Source organism: Marmota marmota, unplaced genomic scaffold (assembly GCF_001458135.2).
Source record: "Marmota marmota marmota unplaced genomic scaffold, marMar, whole genome shotgun sequence".
NCBI lineage: Eukaryota > Metazoa > Chordata > Mammalia > Rodentia > Sciuridae > Marmota > Marmota marmota.
Genome location: NW_025999968.1, coordinates 595,633 through 612,516, shown reverse-complemented (window position 1 = coordinate 612,516; position 16,884 = coordinate 595,633). Strand labels below are relative to the sequence as shown.

At 44.0% G+C, this 16,884-nt stretch overlaps 1 protein-coding gene across 1 annotated transcript in view; it reads right to left on the bottom strand.

The window, feature by feature from the left end:
- The window catches only part of Cd80 (CD80 molecule), a 29,537-nt gene extending 13,139 nt beyond the window's left edge, over positions 1 to 16,398 (bottom strand). The window contains exons 1-3 of the mRNA XM_015478479.2: positions 16,222 to 16,398; positions 14,809 to 15,142; positions 2,430 to 2,747 (exon numbers count right to left, since the gene is read on the bottom strand). Of these exons, the coding sequence (XP_015333965.1) occupies positions 2,430 to 2,747; positions 14,809 to 14,893 (403 nt within the window). The 5' untranslated portion in view covers positions 14,894 to 15,142; positions 16,222 to 16,398. The remainder of the gene's footprint in view (positions 1 to 2,429; positions 2,748 to 14,808; positions 15,143 to 16,221) is intronic.
- Between the last annotated feature and the right edge of the window lie 486 nt (positions 16,399 to 16,884).

Genomic DNA, 16,884 nt, shown 5'->3' with positions numbered 1-16,884 from the left:
CATACATGAATGGAGCACAACTTCTCATTCCTTTGGCTGTACATGGTACAGAGTCACACTGGTTGTGTAATCATACATGTGTATAGGGTAATAATGTCCATCTCATTCCACCATCCTTCCCACCCCCACAGTCTTCCCCTTCCCTCTCTCCCCTCCCCCAGTCCAAAGTTCCTCCATTCTTCCCTAATTTCACCACTCTGCCCGGCCCCCACATTATGGATCAGCATCTGCTTATCAGAGAAAACATTTGGCCTTTGGTTTGGTGGGTTTGGTTTATCTCACTTAGCATAATATTCTCCAGCTTCATTTACTCGCAAATGCCATAATTTCATTCTTCTTTAAAGCTGAATACTATTCCATTGTGTATATATATCACATTTTCTTTATCCATTCATCTGTTGAAGAGCATCTAGGTTGGTTCCATAATTTAGCTATTGTGAATTAAGCTGCTATAAACATTGATGTGGCTGAGTCACTGTAGTATGGTGATTTTTAATTTAATTTAATTTTTATTTTTTTGGTACCAGGGACTGAACTCAGGGATACTCGACCACTGAGCCACCTCCCTAGTTCTATTTTGTATTTTTTATTTAGAGACAGGGTCTTGCTGAATTGTTTTGTGCTTCACTTTTTTCTGAAGCTGGCTTTGAACTCATGACCCTTCTGTCTCAGTCTCCAGAGCTGCTGGGATTATAGACGTGCGCCACCACGACGGGGTCTAGTATGCTGATTTTAAGTCCTTTGGGTATGAACTGAGGAATGGGATATCTGGGTCAAAGGGTGGTTCCATTCCAAGGTTTTTATTTTATCTTGAGACAGGGTCCCATTCAAGTTGCTAAGGCTGGCCAGGAATTTGTCATCCTCCTGCCTCAGCCTCCCAAGTAGCTGGAATTACAGGTGTGCACCACCATGCTCAGCTTTCTTTCCTTCTTTTTTTTTGTACAAGAGATTGAACCCAAGGGCACTTAACTGCTGTGCAACATCCACTACATCCTTAGTTCTTTTTTTTTTTTTGAAAGAGGGTCTTGCTAAGTTGCTGAGGCTGGCTTTGAACTCACAATCCTCATGCCTCTGCCTTCTGAGCAGCTGGGATTACAGGTGTGAGCTACTGCACCCGAACTTCTTTGTCTTTTCTTTGACCCTGCTTCTCTATGAGCATTCTGTTAGAGGACCATGTGCCTAATGTAATTAACTAGTGTGCAGGCTAATATGTTTGTGGTGCCACCTCCCACAGGTCACACAGTTTCACTTTTAACTGGGCTTTTCTGGGAGAAATGGTGAAACTCTCAGGAGCACTATAAAGATGAGTATTTCAGGAATTAATGCATTTTGGAAGAGGAGAGCTTCTTAGTCCTCCTCAGACCACATCATCATATAACCATTTACTCCAACAACAAGCAGAAAAACCAGAGTGAGGTGTAAGATAATTCCATGTCCTCTGGCTTACCCCCTAAGCTTTAGGTGTAATCTGATTGCCACAGAAAAGGATTCATAGCTAATGACTGAAGTGGGGAAGAACAGTGAGGAATTCACTAAGAATCTGCCAAAGTCATCTATGATCAAGATTCATCATTACATTTTAGTAAGTATAAGGTTTGGTTTTCACAAAGCTTTAAGTGCCCAGAAATTAAAAGAATTATTTGAATTTCAAGTGCGAGGAAATAGCTGAGGCTGTCATTTCTCAACAAGGACGTGGGCTGCATCAGTGTCCTGTAGAAACTGTGACCAAGGAACATTCCTTTCTATCCAATATAAGCCATATTAGCCCTTCACACTAAGGGTATAAATAAGGCTTCTTTCTGGGGCAGGAGTGACTCATCAAACCAATTCTCTAACCTCTAACTTCACAGGAGGGGCTGTTAGATGGGAGTTTCAAATATTCAGTAAGTTATCATTCTGAAAATGTTAGATTACAATAGTAAGGTAGCCATTGTACGAGGTGTTCAGATACAATCTGAAAACCATGCCTGCGTTGCTCTTTTCTCTTTTCCGATGAGGCACTACAGCACATATGGCCTGCTCAGGTGCAGTTAATAGCACAGCTACACGAGAATAAAGACGCCCTCCTGAGACTCAGAAGCCATTACACTGCCCAGGATGATTGCCGTGACTTTGGGTTGTCAGAGTACAAGAAATGCACACTAACAGATATTCCCATTTTGAGAAATCAGTGAGGGTGCACTGAAACACTGCAGACGGACCCTAAGAAGAAAATGAAATACTATATATCCCTTTTGGGTAAAATTTCCGATTGAAACAATAGACATAGTGTCTTTTAGGGCATTAAGAATCAATCAGTCTTTTTTTTTTTTTTAAAAAAGACTGTAAAGAATCTGGTTGAGTACCAATTAAAAAACAAAAACAAAAACAAAACAAAACAAAAACCAGGGGCGGGGGAGGATCTATCAGCTTAGAAAAAAATCACCTACCTTTGATAGACAGCATCACAGAAGTCAAGTGTTCCACTCTGAAAGACCCTTTTTCAGTCTTCTGAACCACACAGGTATATGTGCCCCTGTCTGACAGGCGCAGGGCCAAGATCACCAGGGAGAGGTTGTTAGTGATTTCAGGGATGGTCCGGTTCTGGTACTGGGACCACACCTGTACTCTCCCAGATATGACACTCAGCACCATTTTGTTTTCCTTTTGCCAGTAAATTCGAACTCTTGATAGCTCGTCAACAGAGATGTTGTAGTTACAGGACAGTTTTGCCATTCCTTGAACTGTCTTAGTCACCTGGCTAATGCCTAAGGAGAGACAAAGACAACAAGGTTTTATTTTTACTAAATATAGATTCTTACATGGGCAGACAGCAACAGAACTCAGATCATTGTTACCTAAAGAGAAAACATGATGAGAGAATCCAGTTTGGGTTTTTTGTTTGTTTGTTTGGTTGTTTGTTTGCAGAGTGTTTCATCTTGCAGATCGTAATCTCTGTCCCCCTTGAACACCACCATCCTTTCCCCTTTCCCTTGGCCCTGGTAATCAGCATTCTACCGTTGTTTCTATGGATTTGACTAATGTGCTCATATAAGTGGGACCATACAATGCTTGTCCTTTTGGCTGGCCTAATGCCCTCAAGGTTCATCCATGTCATGTCATATGACAAGACTTCATTCCCTTGTAAGGATTGAAGATAATATCTCACTAAATATACAAACCACATTTTTCAATCTATTCATCTGTCAATGGACACCTAGTTTCTTTCACTTCTTGGCTATTTATTGTGAATAGTGCTATTATGAAAATGGGCATGCAAATATCTCTTCAAGACCCTGTTTTCAATTCTTTTGGATACATACCCAAAGTAGAATTGCTGGATCATATAGTAGTTCTATTTTTTTTTCCTTACTGGAGATTGAACCCAGGGGTGCTTTACCACTAAAGCTACATCCCCCGTCATCAGCCTCAGATACTTGGCCAGGCCCTCAGTAACTTAGCAAGACCCTGTCGCAAAATTAAAAAATAAAAAGGGCTAGGGATGTGGCTCAGTGGTAAAGCACCCTGGGTTCAGTCCCCAATTCCACTTTCCCCCCAAATGGCCCCAAAACAGTGTGGAAGTGCAATCTGGTATGCCTAAGCCCAAAAGGCTGTGTCGCACCTTACAGAGAAAATAAATGTGAAATAAGCTTCTCTTGGACTTGGGTAATAATGCTGCTGGCTGGGAGTCCAGTGTTAGTAAACCAACAACATCTGTTCAATAAGGGGTCTTCCAAAGAAACACATATAATACAAGAGCTGATGAGTTGATGCTTGTGCTGTTACTATAGGCTCCCTGCATTTCCCCTGGGAGCAGTGGTTCAGGTCAGTATTTGCTAATGCAGTGGTCATAGATTTTTTTTTTTTTTTTTTTTTTTTGGTGCTAGAGATTGAACCCAGGGCCTTGCACTTGCTAGGAAAGCACTCTACCACTGAGCCACATCCCCACCCTGGTATGGCAATTTGTAGAACATAATTACTGCAAAAAATAAGAACCAACGGCATTCACATTACCTACTTTATACTATCTGCCAGGTGTGATGACATGTGCCTGCAGTCCTGGCTACTCATGAGGCTGAGCCAGGAGGCTCCCTTGAGTCCAGGAGTTTAAGGCCAGCATGGGCCAAATAGCGAGACCCTAAGTTGAAGAAGAAGGAGGAGGAGGAGGAGGAGACAGAGGGGGAGGAGAAGAAGAAAAGGAGGAGGAAGAGGAAGAACAAGGAGGAGGAGGAGAAGAAAAGGAGGAGGAAGAACAAGGAGGAGGAGGAGAAGAAAGAGGAGGAGGGGGGAGGGGGGAGNAAAGGAGGAGAGGAGGAGGGGAGGGAGAGGAAGAGGGGGAGGAGGAAGAGAAGTATACTCTTGAGGGCTAAGGGTATAACTCAATAGCAGAATGTACAATTATCAAGCAAAGGCCCTGGATTCAATCACCAGCATGGAAAACAATTACCAAAAGCACTCTTCATGGGCCAAAGTAACATATCTTTTTAGAATAAATGATATCCTTTTATCTTTTTCTTCTTGGTACTGGGGATTGAACCCAGGGAAACTTTACCACTGAGGTGTATTCCCAGTCCTTCGTCCTTTCAATTTTTATGATGAGTCAGGGTCTCACTAAGTTGCTGAAGCTGGCTAGTCTTGAACTTGTGATCTTTCTGTTTCAGGCTCCTAAGTGTCTGGGATTACAGGTGTGTGTCATGGCACCCAGACATAAAACACCAAGAAGCCCACTTGCAGAAGGTCTTCTTCTTGTCTCTGTTCCCTGGTCACTTGCTTAGGTAATTTTGAAATGCCACTGCCCTGAGAAGCAAGGAATATTCTTTCTGTAAAAAACTGAACCATTGGAGTCCCTGCTTTTCCCCTCTCATTTCTTTTACATGCCCTCTCCTCCCACTGTATGTGGTACAGTGCTGCACACACACATTTACACATAAACACACACTCATTTAATCTTGTAACCAAGGGAGAATCCAAGGATGGAGGATTTTTGGGGGGGCGGGTACCTGGAACTGAACTGAGGGACACTTGACCACTGAGCCACATCCCCAGCCCTATTTCATATTTCATTTAAAGACAGGGTCTCACTGAGGTTGTTTAGTGCCTCGCCTTTTGCTAAGACTGTCTTTGAACTCAAGACGCTCCTGTCTCAGCCTCCTGAGCTGCTGGGATTACAGGTGTGTGTCACCCAGCTAACAAGGATAGGGTTTTTATGCAGGTTAGGTGAGCTAAAGACTCTGTCTCATGTGACTTCATTGTCTTATCTAGGAATAAAGCCTTCATCTGTCACCTTATCACACACCTTGATTCTTCCTCTTTTCACTTGACTGGTTTTATTTATTTTTGATACCAGGGACTGAACCCAGGGGGTGCCTAACCACTGAACTACATCCCCAGCCCATTTTATTTTATTTTTTTTTTATGCTGAGACAGGGTCTTACTAAGTTGCTTAGGACCTTGCTAAGTTGCTCAGGCTGGCTTTGAACTTGTGATCCTCCTGCTTCAGCCTCCCTAGTCACTGGAATTACAAGTGCGTACCATCCCACCCCACCCTGATTTAGAATCTGAAGCTCTCAGGACTGAGCAAGATCTTAAATATAATCCTAAGTGTAGATATAAATATAATCCTCATAGAGAGGTCTGTAAGTAAGTAGGTATGAAAAAGACACGGGCTTTTTGGTGTTCAATAAACTCTACAGTAGCTATGTGACCTTAAGCAATTTACTTAACCTCTCTGAATTCCAGTTTTCTCAATCATAATCACAAGGATTAGATGAGATGGTTTAATAGCAATTCAGTGCCTAGGCAATCACCAAATATGAATCCTGTTTCCTTTCTCCATGGGAAGGGGAATTTACTAACTTCTCATCCTATTTCCATCTTTGGCAGTTGGACCCAGGAGGCTTTGCTTTGCTCTGAGTTGAAGTCTGTTTACAAAACACACCTCATTCTTCTTATGTAATGAGACTGTAGATATCTGAGGATAGTTATTTCCTCTCTCAGTTCTCCTGCAAGTTCCTCTACCTGTCCAATACTGACCTGGTTTTGAGTACTTTCACTTTCCTCCTTACACAGTCCGGGTTGAGGCAGGAAATGCCATTGCACCTGACATCTGCTGTGTGACTGGTTTAGGAGAGCTGAGCTGTCATCTCCCTTATCTCCTATTTACTCAGCTTAAAATTGAATTCAATACTTTAGCAGTCACCTCCTAACTTCGATATACTATTGACTATATGGACAAATAAATTGCCTATTTTCCCACCCATACATGCCATCTAATCCAATATCCCACCAAACTGGTAGCTCTTTTCCAGGGATGTCACCTGCAAAGAATTATCCAGAATCTTCCCTTTCCCTATCTCTCCATATGATGACATATCTTGAGCATTCGAAAATATAGAAAGGCATCTTCTCAAGGACCACCTATGGCAGGAGTGTGGGACACGGGCAGGAACACACAGTGAGGCAGGTAGTCTACTGGTCCTAATAGAAGGAAGACAGACTTTAGGAGACCTGGACAGAAGTGCAACAAAGACTGAATAATGTGCTCTGTCCAGGGGACAAGGAAGTCACCATTAGGAATGCAAGATCTGGAAGGGACTTCCACAATTATTCATTCTGGTGACCCTGTTTTACAGATGAGAAAATGAAGCTCAGGAAATGAAATGGCTCTGGTGGTACACATCTATTTCTTTCTGGCCCCAGCCTTTCAAGGCACTCTCTTTTTTATTGCTTTCCCCGCTTTTAGGCCTGAGTTTCAAGATGAGTAAGTTGACACTGTCCCCACCCTGCCCTGGCACTGCCACCTAGCTGTAGCTGTTTTGCTTTAAGAAAAAGCCCTTTTCTTTCCATGCTTAGGTTGGTCCCATGGCTCTGGACTGAGATGACTGTCCTCATCATCAGACATGGTCCAGTCCCCCATGGGACTGTTTCTTCCCCCTTCAACTACCCTAAGCGGGTCCTCTCCTGTTGCTACTGCTCTCGGCTGTCTGCAATCCATACATTCAGTTACCCTATAGCTTGCATTTGCTCTGAAGGCTCCATTTTAAATATTCTGCTCACTTCCCCATCAGCATATGCTAGAAATACCAACATGCTAGTGTCCCAACTCCATCCTCTCATTAGCTCCTAGCCCTCATGGATAGCACAAAATTCCCTATCAGTCTATGTTTTTGATTTTTTTCATTCAAAAAGCATGATTGCTCTTCCTGTATTATGCAGTACCTAAAAGCAGTGTCCCTCTAGAGCCCAAGCTCTTGGAACAAGCCCCCTTGACCCAGAGCGATCACGTAGTCTTGGGTCTTGCTGGGCCTTCCTTGCCTTAGAGCCCTGGAGCCACCCAGATCCTTGTGTGAAGGCCATACCACTGCCACTCTCAGGCGTTTACCAGACTGGATGGAAGTGGCTCCATCACAGGAAGAGGGTTTTATGACAGTGGGTATTTTCATAGGGAAGTGAGGTGACTCAAAAGGAGCTAAGGCTCCCCAGTTTGGTGACTGCCCTGAACACTACCAGTCCCTGCTTTAGGGAATATAACTGAAAGGGGAGGAAATGAAGAGATAAACTTAAGGGGAGCAATTTCATAATGAGGATGTAATAGTTAAAGGTCAAGGTACATACCTGGACACCCTTAGGGACATAAGGGAAGCAAAACAGCATGTAGAAGGGGCATGGGCTATGCATTCTCATTGACTAGTCCCAGCTCAGCCACTTCCTGATTGATCTGCTTGTTTAAGTGGAAAGTGGGCATGATACCCACTTCTCAGGATCATGGTAAAATCTAACTCGATTCAATGCTATAAATAGAAAAGTCCCAAGGACATATAGAGAAGTTCTTCTGTAAGAGTTTCCTTTTTTTTTTTTTTTTTTTATTTAAATCTCCCCCTCTGCTTACCCAGTTCAATCCTCTGGTTCTTTTTGTCACTCAGGGGTCATGTCGGATATAAAGGATTCTGGTCTTGCTATGAGTCAGACTAATACCATAACAGAAAGCAGCTCAGTCAATTTGGGCCCCCAATAATGGGGTCTTTCCCTGTTGAACTTCTTGTTCCCACCCCCAAAGAATCCAGTATTTCTAACTGATTCTCATGTGATAACGTGAGCAAAAGAGAAATCATAACTGAAAGTGAATCCCTCATATTTCAATGATAGTTTGTAAGAAGTTTTTGTCCAGCCGTCAGAGGAGATGCGTGGGTATGAAAAGGTCATGGTGCACCCTCAATGGGCAGCTCCACATTCCCAGCCGAGGGCCTCTGCTCACCAGCACCGGTCTGAGGAAGAACCAGACTAAAAAGAGGAACAAAGAAAATCTTCTGGGCAATTTGGAAATTCCCACAGGAGCCTGGCACCCCGTGCTCAGGGGCTCCACTCCACATACATGCGGAGTAATGAGAAAACGGTTGAGACGTTTCCGAAGGGTTTTGCCTGCATCGATGACTCTGAAGGGAAGTCAGGTAACTGAAACCTCGCTGTGTCATGGACGTCATTGTACATGGATGTCATTCAACATAGCCCCACACAGCAGGCTGAGGATTTAAATGAAACATTCGGTGGAAAACTTCTCATAGTGCCCAAGACGTTCTAGGACACAGAGTCTTGTCCTGAGATCCGTATGGCTCAGCGGTCACGTTATGCAGGTATTCCCTGGTGTCCCCTGTGGGAGAGGCCTTCTCTGAATCTCCCCAACAGCTCCGTACTCCCTGGCTCCGTCAGTCCTGCCACTCTTTAGTCTCTTGCCCTGATTTATTTCTTTTCAAGCTTGTCTCCAGCTGATGTCTATTTGCATGGGGACTATCTATTTACAGGTACATATACATGTGACATGTAAGTACCTATGGGCCATGAAAGCAGGGGCTTTGCTTCATTCATTGCCATTAACTGTAGTGTTACATCAGGGCCTGGCCTACCACGTGCTCCAAGAATACTTCCCGAATGCATGGCTAGGCAATGAACAAGCCTGTTAAACTCTTTGGGCCTTGGGTATCCTTTCTGTAAAATGGGCACACTATCTTCCCCACTTCACATAATCATCACAGTGATCATGGCACCAGATGGCAAGCACTCTGTCTGCTGTAAGATGCTACATAGACCTTATTATTTATTTGTTTGTTTGTTTATTTGTTTATGTTTTGTGAACCAGGAATTGAACCCAAGGGTGCTCAACCAGTGAACCACATGCCCAACCCTTCTTATTTTTTATTCTGAAACAGGGTCTTGCCAAGTTGCCTAGGTCCTCACTAAGTTGCTGAGGCTGGCTTCAAACCTGTGATCTTCCTGCTTCAGCCTCCTAAGCTGCTGGGATTACAGGCCCAGCTATGCTGCATTGATCTCCATTCTCCCCATGCACAGGGGCTGGCTTTGTTGAACCACACCCAGGACAGACCCATGGTAACCGCCTGGCATGGGGTACCCATCTGATCACTTGTACTCAGCAGCAGTCAGATGGGAACAGAGGCTGTGAGGGGAGAGAAGGCAGACATAGAAGGCAACTCTGATCATCTTTCCTGGTGAATGTGTGCAAAGTGCCTTCCTGTATGGTATCCTGGGGACACGCAACAGTGTTAGCCTCCAGTCCCTGTTTTTGTCACCTTCCTGAGATGAACACTTCAACTTCTAACTACTAATCCCCCAGGAGAGAAAGCTGTTGGCCAATAAATTCAAAGACCATCAGTTTTAGACAAATAATGCACCTCTAAAATTTAGTCTTCCACAGAATATTATTAGCTATCAGAACAAGTGTTCGGATATAGACTACAGCGTGGATGAAACTTGAAGACATAATGTTAAGTGAAAAAAGCCAGACACCACATACTATATGATTCCATTTCTAAGAAATATTCAGAACAGGCAAATTCATTGAGATAGAAAGTAGATTAGTGATCTTCGGGAAATGAGGGAGGGCAGACATGGGGAATGGCTGCTGATGGGAAAAGGGTTTCTTTTGAGGGTAATAGAAATGCTCTGGAATTAGATAGTGGTCACAGTTTCATAAGACTGTGAATTGCTAAAATCCACTGACTCATACACCTTAAAATGGTGAATTTTGTCCTCGAGAAAATTTCAGGGAAAATTAGGGGATATAATAATAATAAAATAATTAATACATATCTTTAAAAAGAGAGAGAAAGAAAGAGAGAGGAAGGAAGAAAGAACCCAATCTAGAAAGATCTGTGTCTTCCTTGGCCCCTCCATACAGGACTGATTCTGTGGCCGGACCACAGGGCCCCTCTGGGAGTTCAAGCAAAGCAGCAGATTGAAAGTCTGCCTTGGCCCCCAACCCCCTGGACAGGGGTCTGAGTGCCAACCCCCTGGACAGGGGTCTGAGTGCCATTTCACCACATCTCCTAACAGTGAAGAGGAACAAGAGCCCGACATAGCATCTTTAAATTCACCAAGTGATGTGATGTACATTATCTCACTGAGACTTAAGGGTGCTTGTTAAGTAAACATTTTCCCTGTCTATTAAAAAAAAAGCCACACATTAAATTTAGAAAGAATGAAAGAAACAGAAAACATAGATGTAACCCATTATCTACCAACTCAAGAGGTTCTGTGCAGACCCTTTCCTATGGAAATGACATTTTTGGATACTTCAAAGCTTCTGATTATGTGAACAAGCATCAGCAGAGCTGGAGTGATCCCTGGGCTGGGTGCAAGCAACAAGGAAGACAAATTGTATCTGGCCTCCAGCACCTGGCAGATTTGAGACTTTCCACCTGATTTTTACATTGCTCCTGACCTTCCCTCCTGCTTAGACCCAGCTCATACACTCTGTAAAAATCCAATCCTTAACCCCCCTCTCTCTAAATAATATTTTTATTTCTTAACATACTCAGGAACTTGAAAAATTATTATCAGGGTAAAGAAGGCAAAAATCATTCCTCATGGACCCCTTGGCTAGCAGCATTGTGACAGCAACATGGGTGTGGGGATATTCTATTAGTGGTGGTACCTGGGGGCATTCTCTTTTTCTGTAGCACAGTGTTCTTCATGGCATAGATTTCCAGGCTAATGCTTTTCTTGTATCCGTGGTCTGCACCTGGAGGAGGACCTTCCCCACCTCTTAAAGGAGTTGAGCCTCCCCTAAGCTACCCAGTCTGAAGGGAAAGCTGCCCATGTTGGCCCCTCTGATAGTGGCCCTATTGCTGCACCCTCTGTCTTACAGCCCCCAGTCTCCAGAGTGCACTGTCAGATGTTTCTGCCTCCAGAGACAGTGCTTGCCTACAACCTGGAGGTGGAGAGGAGCCCAGCCAGGTCCTCTCATGTACAAAAAAGAGGCTCACTCTCCCTCAGTGTCGATGGCTACAGTGGCAGTCTAGAGGGGGATCTCTCCTTCCACAATGTGGCCTTCTGTCCAGGACAGGAGAGGAAAGCCCAGTGTGGACATGGCCTGTACTGACACCATCTCTAGTTAATCTCATCTCCACAGACTGTGGACAACTTACACCCAAGCTCCAGTTGGGTAAATCTTCACCAATTTCACATCATACACAATCCATCCATCCATTTCCCTGACTCCATCCCCCAAATCATCATCATGTACTGTCAGCTACTAAAGGGTGCTACTCAAAAAGCTGCCCAGTCGTGATTTCACTATCACTCTGGCTGTCCGACACATCATTTTTTTTTTATGCTTCAGAAACTCTGGTTATTTTTTTAAAATGTCATTTTCAGACTTACTACTGGAATTAGAGATATATGATCCAGTAGCCTCAGCATGACCTGAGTGCTTATCAGAAATGCAGAATCTCAGGGCCCCCTCCCAGACTCACCTAAAAAGAAACACCACTTAGAATAAAATTTTAAAATGGACGTCATATTTCAGAGCAGTTTTAGGTTCATAGAAAAAGGGGGTGGAAAATACAGAGGTTTCCCATGGACTCCCTCCCCATACATTCATAGCCTCCTCTACCATCGACATCCTAGACCAGAGTGGAATAGTAGGTAGAGTCAAAGAAGCTGTGCTGACCCATCACTATCACCAAAGTCCACAGTTCACTTCAGAATTCATTCTTGGTGATTTATGTCGATGGGTTTAAAAATATATATAAAGACTTATAACCATCATTGTAGTATTTTGCAAATCAGTTTCACTTCTCTAAAAAATTCCCTGTGCTAGAAACTGCACTTTTAACAAGACCCCCCTGGTGATTGATACGCATAAATCAAGTAACAGCACCAACATAGACCATGCCAGTCTCTTGCCTAAAACTCTCCCATGGTTTCCTGGTGCTGTGCAAATAACACTCTGATTCCTGATTGTGGTCTGCAAGTCCTGAAGGGCCCCGGGCTTGACCTCCTCCCAGTTGTGACATGCTCCATCACTAACCCTTTGCAGGTCCTTGCTCACTCTGCAGTTCCCTTCACAGGGGAAACCAGCACTTCCTCTGAGAGTGCCTGTACCTTGCCTTCAAAGCACTCATCTCTGTGTGGTCACACATCGAGTGCAGTGATTCAGTGCATTCCTCCTCTTCTTCCTCCCAATGGCCATAAATGGTCATGGCAAGGGTCACAACCATTTTGCTCACAATATGAGGAGGACCTGGGAGGACCAAGAAAATAATCCTGTGCATAGGAGATGCCCACTGTTTACTGAATTAAATAATTAAACAAAATAATGAATAGTCCTACCAGTGCCCTTCACCTTGATGCCTTTGATCAGGCTATTGTGCTGCCCAGAATCCTCTCTCCAACAATCATCCTTCATCAACACAAGCCTGCTCCCACTGCTCTAGGCCACCCTGGACTCTCCTTCCCAGATTTTTACAGTCAAGACTCAGGACCTCACTGATCTTTGCTTGCTTTTTGTGGTGAGTTTTTCTTTCCCCAATTATATGCAAAGCTCTTTGAGAACAGGAATTCCAGGCTCATCTTTTATGGCCTACCTGGCCCAAAGTGTGTGTTCAGGCCTCAGATGCTAGCGGATTGGTTTGTTGACTTGGCAACAGCGAAATCTGGATGTTAAGTAGAGAACAAGGTACTTTCCTGAGCACCTTCTTAAACTCAAAGCTCTTCTTTTGTTTGCCTCTGACTCATTTTTCTGAGACAATTACTAAAGACTTGGTTTAGCTTTTCTTTTGTGTTTCTTTCTCTCTTTTTAATAAATTATTTTTTAGTTGTAGTTGGACACAATAGTTTTATTTTATTTATTTTTATGTGGTGCTAAGTATTGAACCCAGGGCCTCACACGCGCTAGGCGAGCACTCTACCACTGAGCCCCAGCCCCACCCTCTTTCTCTCTCTCTTTTTTTTTTTATTAGTTGTTCAAAACATTACATAGCTCTTGACATATCATATTTCATACATTTGATTCAAGTGGGTTATGAACTCCCATCTTCTTTCTCTTTTTTAATGTTCTCCCTCCTCACGCCTATTTCTGGGTTTAAGATTCTAGATTGGGAATGCATCCCCAATTTCCCAGAAGAAAACTGTAACTTTACACCTTTTGGAAAAATAATATAACCATCAAATATATACAAAATCTGATGTGTAAACTGTGAAATGTTTACATGGTTTTCTTGGTTTTGCGATGGTATAAAAGAGCAAGCCTTGCAACTCAGAGAAGAAAACTTAAAATGACCACCAATGCAGTCAGGTCATCTGTGTGCCCGGCTCCTCTTCCCTCCCTACCTTTCAAACTTAGGGATTCTGGGCAGGACTTTAACTGACAAAGACCTTTGATAGAGCTCTGCAGACTGGCAAACCATGAGGGCACCCAGGTCTTCTCTGTTTTTGAGAAACAGGGCGTAGCCTCCCCCCCACACTTATATCATCAACTAAAAATAACTAAAGCCAGATGCAGCGGTCCACGCCTTTAATTCCAGCGTCTTGGGAGGCTGAGGCTGGAGGATCAGAAGTTCAAATTCAGCCTCAGCCACTTAGCAAGGCCTGAAGTAGCTTAGTGAGACCCTGTTTCAAAATAAAAAAAATAAAAAAAGAGCTGGGGATGTGGCTCATTTGTTAAGAGTCCTGGGGTCTATCCCTGGTATCAACATAAAAATAAAAATAAAATAAATTAAAATATAATTTTGTCCTAATTCTGAAACTACTTAATGTCATAGGCCAATTAACCCACAAGGCACAATAATAAATATTAAGAGAAAGATTGAACTTTAAGAAGATTATATTCCTCAACCATTCTCCCTGCCCCCTGCCAGTTGAAGAGATCATTATTGTTCAATTTTTGAGGCAGAACGTATCAGCTGAGCTGTAGCATAGAGATGTAGTTTGGAAACCAAACGTCAAGGCCAACACCTTGGAGCATCACAACATGCAAATGAATACCTAGTATTCATTGAAAAGGCCACAGCTCTAAGCTAGTCTTTGGAATTGGCTTCACGGTGGCACACGCCTGTAATCCCCGCAGCTTGGGAGGCAGGAGGATCTCAGGTTTAAAACCAGACTCAGAAACTTAGCGAGGCTCTAAGCAACTTAGTGAGACCCTACCTCAAAATAAAGTGTAAAAAAGAGGTGGGGATGTGGCTCAGTGAGATGTGGCTCAGCGGAAGGTGCCCCTGTTTTAAATCCCTGGCACCAAAAAAACCCACAAAACAACAACAATAACAACAATAACAAAAAAACACATACTCCCCACCTCTTTCTTGAAAGCCTGGAATCTTGAGTTAATCTGGCCTTTAACTTGCTGTGTGGTCGTAAATAAATCCAACAACCTCTCTGGACCAGTTTCTTAGCTCTAAATCATTGTGGAACACCCTGAATGTGTCCATTTTAGCTCTCAAAGGTGACAGAAGCGGTGGCACAGAGAACAGCTCTACTTTTCTCTTAACCCCAGAGATATTAAGTGAAGACTTAGTTAAGTTCCTGAACGTTGCTTACCCGAAGAGAAGTGGAAAAGAGCAGCAAGCAGCACCATGAGCCAAGAGAGCTTGGGGAGTGTCTTCCACATCAATATGGGATCCATGAATGCAGAGGCTCGGGATGGACCACCAAAGCCAGTGATCCAGAACCAAGAGGTTTGGGGCACCTCCTAGCACACAAAAGGGAGTTAAACAAGGCAGCAGAGCAGGCCTGGTGGTGCACACCAGGCAGAGGCAGAAGGTGATTCAATTGTTCCACTTAGAGGGTTCAAGGGTGATGGTTCCAACACACACTGACAAGGATGGAGAGTGCTCTTGAGTCTCCAGAGATTGTGAAATCTTATTTCCAGAAGCTGAAACAGAAAATAGTACAAGTCACCCAGGAAAGAAAGTCTGTCTACTGTGGGTTGCAAACCCTCCAGTCGCCTACCTACAATAAGTCAGAGCTCTTAACTTGAGTGACCTCTAAACCTGGGCGTGAGCACGAAGGGAAAACAAAGGTTGAGAGAACTCTGTGAGGAGGCGACCTTAATCGGTCACCCTGACGGTTTTAAGAACCAACCACAGCTCTTCTGTGAAATGGCTTTCTAGTTATTAGGTGTGGTTAACTTTGTTCCCACCAGAGCACCCTAAGGACCTTCAAAAGCTGTTAACCAACCCTGGAAAGCTCAGATCATCTTCCAGACATACCCAGGAACACAGAGCCACCGGCAGGGCTGTGTGTGTACAAGGGGGTCGGTCATAAGTCCTGAAACAACTTTCTCAACATGTTAACAGAAAAGCGAGCGTCTCGATTCTCGAACACCACTCAGATAATGTTTCCTGCAGGGGCAGAAAAGCCATCAACAGAAACCTCTACCAGTCAAAAGGGAGGAAAGAAGAGACACAGTGCAAACATTGCTTATTTGTATCATGTGGTGTAACTTGAACAGGCTGGGATGGTTTTTTTTTTTTTCCCCCAGTAAATGCATCAAAATTGAGAAATGAAAATGTCTACTCTGCTCCTCGGTCACCCCTTAGTCTCTTCCCAGCAACTCACTCCCCTGTGGACCGGAGGGTGTGGGCTTTCCTCTTGCAGTCCCACCATCCCAGATTGTCTCATTAGCCACAGTCCATGTCAACCAGGATCCGCCTGGAGGAACTTAGTCACCAGGATTTTGTTGATATGCAAAACTCAAATTCAGCCTACAAAAATATTTGCTACCATCTCGGAAATTTAAGAGTCATGGGCCACACTGCTGAAGGTGATTCTCTAAAGGCGTTGAGAAGCCACAGACTCTTTGGGGACTGAAAGACTCCAGAAGCCTCTTCTGGGGACAAACGTGGGCCCTGGAGGCAGTCATGGTGGTGTGTTTGTTCTAGAAACAGTTAAGTTGTTGGTAACCAATTCTACCAAGCTACCCTGTAGTAAGATAATAGTAAATGTACTTACTTGCTGAAGAAAAAAAAATCCTCTTTTGTGTTAAAAGTCAAAGGATGACACCCAGCTTCAGCGAAGTTCTCTTCTTGCTGTCTCACAAGTAATGGCAAGTCACCAGAGGTGGCATTTCCCCCTCCCAACTTCCCTTTATTTGAAGAGGACTGAGTTCACTCATAAATACGTAAGTCAAAGCTGGGGCTAGAGAGGGTGTTTTAGGAAGGTTCCTCTGCTTTGCTGCTCTCTCAGCAGCCTCCTGGGAGGGTGTGGCCTGGGCAAGTCACCCAGCTGCCCTCCCCACCACCAACTAGCAAACCTAAGCACCAAAGATTCTGGGCGCTTGAGGATGAGGAGAGGAGGAGAGGCACCATTTTGAGGAAGGGAGCAGCCTAGACTTGCCTGGGCAATGCTGGGGGAGATTTATGGGCTTATTATTTCTGTGCTGGTCTCCAGTTTTGTTTCCATGGTCAGAATTACTCTTTCCTAGTCACTAGTGTTAGGCCGCTGCAGGAATGGTCATCTACCCAACACACAGTGGCCACTTTGGGGAGAGTGCTCAGCTCACAAGACTGCCCCCTTAACTGCAGCCCTCTGCCCCCATGTCCCTTCTATCTTCACAGAGCTGGCTCCTGGCAGCCAGTTGGACAGTGGTTCCATTTATTCTTACCATGGTTAAAT